Source organism: Cenococcum geophilum (genome assembly GCF_001692895.1).
Source record: "Cenococcum geophilum 1.58 unplaced genomic scaffold K441scaffold_104, whole genome shotgun sequence".
Taxonomy (NCBI): Eukaryota; Fungi; Ascomycota; class Dothideomycetes; order Gloniales; family Gloniaceae; genus Cenococcum; species Cenococcum geophilum.
The window spans coordinates 206,335-213,959 of NW_027137662.1; the positions used below are offsets into that span (position 1 = coordinate 206,335).

Here is a 7,625-nt window from a genome sequence, read left to right on the forward strand (position 1 = left end):
GGCTATTCCTAAGTCCTATAGTTCCTCTATAATTATCTAGTATGCTTAGCGTAAGGTTAAGTAAGCTCTTTCTACTATTCTAATAGACCAATAAGCTTCCACTAGGACAGTCTTAGTTAATATAGCTATTGCCATAGCGTATTATTGGAACTCCTTGCTTACGAAGTTCTTCCCGGCATTATAGGTAATATAGTTAGGGGGTCTAATATAGGTATTAACCTAGTAGAGTTATAGGGTGTCCTAGGTATACTTTATAAAGATATTGCGTAGCTATCTCGCTGCTTAAAATCTGGTAGCTTTGTTAATAATATAGAGGATAGGGTTTCCGTTAATATATATAATATTAACAAAAATAGAATAGTTAAAATTGGAATCTTGGTCTTCTTATAATATAAACTTAAACTATTTAAGGGATTTGCTGTGTTTCTAGTAGTAGGAATAGTACTTAGTAAGGTAGTTAATAACCTACTTATTAATATTATCGTAGCCAGAGCGTTCTAGTACCTTATATAGCTTATCTGCTAATAGATATCTAAAGCGGCGGTGGAGTTGGCAGAGTTTGGTGGTAGTTAGGTAGCAGGGGTTTTAATTAAACAAATAGGTTATAAATAACCGTAGTAACTCTTCCCATAGTAAGAAGGGGTAGCTAAATCGGCGAACTACTAGTACTAATTTTATTAGGGTAACTAGGATATTCTTAAGGTTATTATAATAAACCTTTAGTATATCCATATCTGCGAGGCATAGTAGAAAGGGTATATCGGCCTTTACAATATGGAATTTAATATCGCTAACTAGTGTATTAACTATAACGGAGCCAATAAAAGGGGTAGAGCCGATGCCAAACTGGACATTAATAGCGCAGGCCTTTAAGGTATTAATAACGGTATTATAGGTCCTCCTATATGCGAGGTATTATCCATAACCTACTGTTAATCTCTTTAAGGCTTCAGTGTTAATTATCACTCTACAGAACTTGTTAGAGGTATATTAGCTAGTAGTAACATAGGCAAATAGGTCTAAGTCATTGTTATAGTAAGTAGTTAGGTTAATGCCGGTAACCGTATAGGTAAAGGATTAGTCCGCTAAGTTAGTTATAGTATTAATGGCTTCTTCATGCTATATCGTTCCGAAAGAGGTAAGGAATAATTTAGTCTATTCCTAAGTTGGAGATAGTAGTAGTAACTTAATATCAATTATAAGAGCTTCTATTACGTCATTAATAGATTCCAAATTAGGTTTATTATCATAATCTATTCCTTCGTACTTAGTAATATATTATTAGGCATATCTGTTAAAGCGGCGGTTAAATCTATCCTTAAACTTCTTCTTTAATTTATTACGTTCTTCTTTTAAGTGTTTAGATAACTAGTAACCTTCCTTATAACAAATAAAGCAGCGCTTTTTTAATAATGCATATTGGCTAAATAAGGATAATTGTGTTCTATAAGGTAATTAGGGGTATTATTTGTAGTAGCGGCGGTCAGTAAAGAAGGCTTAGGGGTTTTTACTATTTAACTTTTTAAATGTTATAATAGAGGATTATAAGTCGTTAATTAGACCAGTTAAGCTGTTAAAAGGTTTAAAGTAGGTATATTAACACGCTGGTAACTCCTAGTAGGCGTTAATAAGCTTATTATAGAGGAACTTGTCTGTATATAAATCTAGGTCAAGACTATACTAGAGGTGTCTTAGTTCTTTAATAAGCAACTATAGGCAGTCTAGGGTTAATTTTCTAGCATTCTCGCCTTTGCTTATTATAGACCTTAAGGTTATTAAGTTCTATTACCCTAGTATACCACGCCTGTACTTAGGTCCCTTAAAGTAATTATATATAGCGTTACAGATTTAGTTAAATAAAAGGGTTAGTATGATGTTCTTAAGGTTAGTATAGTAGTGGTCAAGTGCTAAGCCGCGTAATATTATAGGGTAGGCTTTAACTTTAACTTCTTAGGGTACGTCAGCTCTACTACAAAGGTCATAAAAGATAGTAAGTTTGAAGTCGAAATTGTTATCTTCTCTACTGTACTTATTATCTTCCATATACATCTTCGCGAGGTTTATTAACTCCTTGCTAAAACCCTAAGTTTAACTCTATCTCCTAGGTAGTTCTAGTTATAGGGTTAAGTTAATATAGTTAGGCTCCCGTTATAGGGGTGGTATAGGGGTAAGTTAGGGTATAGTAGTAGGTAGCATTATAGGTGGAACGGAGTTTATAGGTGGTATTATAAGTAGGGTAGGGTTTATAGTTAGTAAGGTTAAAGTTAGGGTTTTAATTATAGATTGTAAGGTTAGGTTCTTAGTGGTACTAGTAAAGTTATTCTTAAGAAGGTATTTAATTCGTCCTAAATTAAACTCTCCTCTAGTTGCCATGTGTTCCCTAATCTTAAGCTTAGTCTATTTTATAGGGTCTTCTTCTTATAAAGTGTTAAATAGCGATTTGGGAACTGTGGCATTCCTATACTTCCTTACCTATATGCTATTAGTTCGTAGGAACGTTCGAAGCTTTTAGATAGCGTATTAATTATAATCCTTAAAAGTTTATAGTATAAAGTTATTAAAATCTTCCTTGTAGACCTCCCATAGTTCGTCGTCCTTAAAATTATAGGCTTTATATTTAAGGATCTTGAACTTTACAAATTCGTTAATGTCCTCTATGGTGGTTTTATCGGACTATAGGTCGATACCTTTAGGCCATTTCTTCTATCCTGCGTTAACTTGTGCCCTAATGTCTAATATATTAATTTTTGTCTTATAACTCTTGTCGAGTTCAATTTTAGGTTTTAGGTAAAAAATGCATAATAGACGCAAACCGAGGGCCTATTAGATAGGGGTCGGTTCTTTAAGTACCTAAAGGCTGTATATAAAGAATTAAGGGCCTATTAGATAGGGGTTAACTTTTTAAATACACGTTAACTAATGCTCCTTAACGTAATCTAAGTAGTACAAAATGCGTAATAGACGCGAACTAAGGGCCTATTAAAAGGGGTCGGTTCCTTAAATACTTAAGGGCTGTGTATAAAGAATTAAGGGCCTATTAGATAGGGGTTAACTTTTTAAATACACGTCGACTAATGCTCCTTAGCAAACGAGATCGGTAGAGGCCTATAGCAGGGACTGATCGAGCTCGTCTTTCTTTGTAGATAATACGTCTCCTAATCTATAATCACTAATTAGTGTTAGTATCACTTCTGGTGATACGTATTGCTATTACAATAGTATAGGGGTAGTAACTAATTTGATTGATGCTTATTGATTCTCCTATTCTACAGGTGGAATTTGGTGGATTTCCTGAGCTCGCTTAGCTTACGTAACTAACCCGATTAGTTATAGACAACCTCGTTTAGACACTAATAGAAGGTACAGTATAGTTGTAACGGAGCTGGACTTGGGGAAAGGTGTCCCGATTATAAGTATTTAATATACGCATAGTGTAAACCTATATAGGCCTTAACTACTGTTGCTGTTCTATTGGTGCTAATATAGGCCATATAGGTTTCCTGTAACGGAAGTTGTAGAGGCTAGCTACTTTTAGCCTTCTATATCTAGCTGTCTGGTCTAGTACTATATAAGTCTGGCTATTTTAATTATTAAGCTTATTGTAACCGCTGCTAGTATTACTATAGAGATAGTCCGCTAAAATATAGAATAATGTATATATGTAAATACAAAGCCTATAAGAAATATCCAGTAGAAATGGGAAAAGAGCCAAATATAGAGTTAGATATAATAACTTGGTGTCTTATAGGTATACCGTATAAAGAGTCGGATATATTAGATATAAAAACTTGGTACTGTGTAAGTATACCTGCTTATATTTATATAGCACTGCTAATAGTAAAAGAGTGTTAATATTAAGCTAGATACGGACCTATTAAAGGACTTATTAAAGTTTATAAATATATATACCTTTATTATTCCAGGTGCGAATATAAATTTTATTAAGGAAAATAGCTATAATACTAATACCGGGAGCCGTAAATAAGAGGGGTAGTAGCGATAAGGATTTGGTTATAGTTTATCTTTAGTCTTAGAGTTAAAAAGCACTATATATTTAGCACAGTTTGTTAGATTAAAATTAAATAGTGCTAGCTGTTAGAGGATAAATTTAATGCGCGCTTATAATTGCTCCTATGTCTATATTCCACTACTTTAACTATTATTCCTTACTTCCTCTATAACGATTTCCTTTAGGCACTATTAATTAATTAAGGAATTCTATAAAAAGAGCGAGCTAGGTAGTTAGGCGTAGTGCCCTCTAAATATATAGCTAGGATCTTAACGAATTTAGCCGCTATAGCTTTAGTTCTACGAGCTAGGAGGTTGTAAGAGCTAGGGGCTTATAGGAGCTGGGGGATCCTATAAAGTAGGTAATTGTATTATTAGGGTGGTCTAACTTAGCGCCCTTTAATTAATACTTAGCGTATAAATAGGGTATTAATAGGTTTAATAACTTTGGCTTTAATTATGCGAGCTAGATGCTTATAGGAGCTGGCCAATTCTATAAGCTAGGTAATTGTGCGAGCTAGGTGACCGTAAAAGTATAGATTATCGCGAATACTTTATAGCTTGCTATAAGTTAAGCGGGCAGAGACTCTGGTAGGAATAGTAAAATATTATTTTGTTTTGTGATAGGCTAAACGAAAAAAGGCTAAAGTTTTAACCCTTTTACCAGCTTTTATTAGAAATCTTCTTTATATTTATATTTTATACTTATAGATTTAAGACTATAAATTTAAGGCCACTGTATCTAACCGTTGCCTATATAGCCTTATTACTTAATATCTCTTTATTGCTATCTGCCCCTATTTTTTAATCTTTAGTACTAAAACCTTTTTCTCCGTTATATAATGTTTTTGCGTCCTATTCTTAATCCTTATTACTAAAGTTACTTTCCTAACTAGCTAACGCCTCTACGTTACCGTTATTATCTTTAAAGTCGGTTTCTCTATCTATAAACGCCTACTTACTAGCTAATAATTTAGGGATACTGCGCTTATAGGTACTTAGGGTTACGGGATACCACTTAAGGAGAAATTGTAGTTAATGTTATTAGGATATAGAACAAGCCTATAGACCTCTAAGTACTAGCTGCTTAGCGCTTTAAGTAAAAGATCTCCCCTAACGCAAGGTAGATTAATAAGAGTTAATTACCGCCTATATAAGGCGGAGCGCTTATAAAGGGCTTAGCTAGAATACTAATTAAACCACCCTATAGGCACTAATAGCTCCTTTANTATAAATNGGGGGTTAATATANNAGATTAACTGGCTAGGATAAGTCTACTACTTAGGTAGTATCTTGCCCTAGGAAGTATAGGCGTCGGAAGTAGATTATATAATACTATTCCTGCTAAGAGAGGCGTTATTAGGGGTTATTGTTAACTTCCGGTTATAGTTTATAACTTTATGTAAACGCTTCTAAACCCTACTAAGGCATACGGCGTCCGTTGGGGATTGTTAGCTATTTAAATTTAGTAACAGCTTAGCCAATGGCTACTTTTAACAATGCCTTACTTATAAATCACTTTAGGTGCCTATAGTTTTAGGCGCAGACAATACATAAGCTAAGAGTAATTATAGCTACTGAATATTGTACTATAGACACCACTTAGGGTGGAAAAGGGCGGCTAGTATACTCCGCCTTTCCCTTCTACTTTCTGTTTTAACTCCGCCCTAAAAGAGAAATAGAATATAAACGTCATACTTCTAGTTTTTATATGCTATTAAATTAACTTACCTTTAAACCTAACCTCTTAATTATACACCCCTTATAATCTTTATAGCAATACTAGATATTATATATATTACCTTAACTAAGCTTAAATGCGTTACTAATATAATCTATAGGTCCTTAACCAGTGCTTATAGAAATATTACTATATACTACTGCCCTAAGGGTAATATACCTAATTATTAACCTACTAGAAACCTTAAATTATTCTAGAATTATATTAATAATAAAAACACATCTAGTAGCGGGGAGGAGAAATAATTATAGCTTTCTGACCCTATATAGAAATAGATACCTTATACGCCTACTTAAATACCTAATAAAGTTAATCCTTATAAAAACAACGATAATATAAAGGGCGATACACAAAAGGACACGGTTTAGGGAGGTGTATAAAAAATATACCTTAATTACTTTAGGGACTTAGAAGGCTACGGCAAAGCTAAGATAGGCTTATCTAAGCTAATAAAGGACCATAGCGAGGCTAAGATAGACTTGCCTTAACTAAAAGAAAACCACGTTAAAGGCTTATCCTAGCAGATAAATACAGTTGTAGGTTCTAAATATAGTTCGCTAGTACCTAGAGGTATATTTACAAGATACCTATATTATTTAGCAATACTAATAATTAAGTAGAGAATGGTTTAGTCCCTATATATCCATCTAAAGTGTTAATAATTTTTAATACCAAGATCTTAAGCGGATAAGTAAAGTATCTTATATCCTGGTTACCTACTTATTATATAATAAAGGATATAACATATCTCCGAAACCCTAGTTACAGAGAAATTATATCTTTATACGGTCCTATTGTAGTAATATACTAGTATCCTACTTAGGTTTTAGCGGTGGCTATACCGCAAAAGAAACTTTTATTATACTATATTAAGAATCCTTATTACCTTCGCCGTTATGCTAAGATATATAAACCGCTTAAAGATGTTATAATAGAGATAGCTAAGAGGGGCAAACTATATAAGGAGATTAACTAGGAGAGGCATTAGAGGACCTATTAGAAGAGCTATAAGGGGGAAGGTTATATAAGAGAAAGAAGAATTACACTGTAAATGGGGCTCCTAAGAAGTACAAGGCATAAGAAATTTCTTAAAAGGAAAGATTTTCGTAATTACGTTCTTTTGGTATTTATTGGGAATTAAGGCGTTAATTAGGATTTCCTTAACTCGTTCTTTTATGCGTTGCAGCTAGGGAATATTTTATTGCTATCTAGTTAGTTCCATGTTAAGAATATCTCTTCGTTACTTACGTAGAAATGAAAAACTTTTTATATATTAGATTGAAGTTAGAGACTCGCTTAAAGCAAACTTAATAAGCTTGCCACCTCTATATACAGTAAAGCCGCGTTTTAACGTTCTCTTGGTACACCGTTCTTCTACGGTATAACGGTCAATAGCCATGAACAGTTGATTTTACTATGAGGTTTATAAGGCTTACGTTTAAATTTGATACGCCGTTACGTTTAAAGCTCTCTTATACTAGAACGGTATAGCGCGAGATATTGTGGTATTAAAAACCCTATTTTTGGAAGCATTAACCCCTTACTCTTGAGCCTATAAACTAGCACCACAGCCATTAATATTTATTAATTTAACACCCCTCTTGCCCTATACAATGGCGAAGCGTAAGGACGACCCTAAGCGCCTCCGCCGCCATAGTGTTTCAGAGCGTGAAAGGCAGCAAATCCGGGTATACTGCCGCGAGAACCCTAGAAAACCTTAGAGAGACGCTGCTCGCTTTTTTACCAATTAATTTCAACGCCCTATTTGACAGTCTATTATATCAGACTCTTTAAAGCCTAAATATAAGTACCTTAATTTACTAGTCCTTTAATATAGTAAGGAGGGCTTCGAGAGGCGTAGAGCTCCTAATAATCC

General features: G+C 33.9%; 1 protein-coding gene across 1 annotated transcript; it reads right to left on the bottom strand.

The window, feature by feature from the left end:
• Window positions 1-684: 684 nt before the first annotated feature.
• K441DRAFT_437081 (uncharacterized protein) lies at window positions 685-915 on the bottom strand (the record flags this gene model as incomplete). Its single annotated transcript, XM_067641660.1, has 1 exon — window positions 685-915. A coding segment is annotated over one exon (231 nt), but the record flags the coding sequence as incomplete, so codon positions are not given.
• Between the last annotated feature and the right edge of the window lie 6,710 nt (window positions 916-7,625).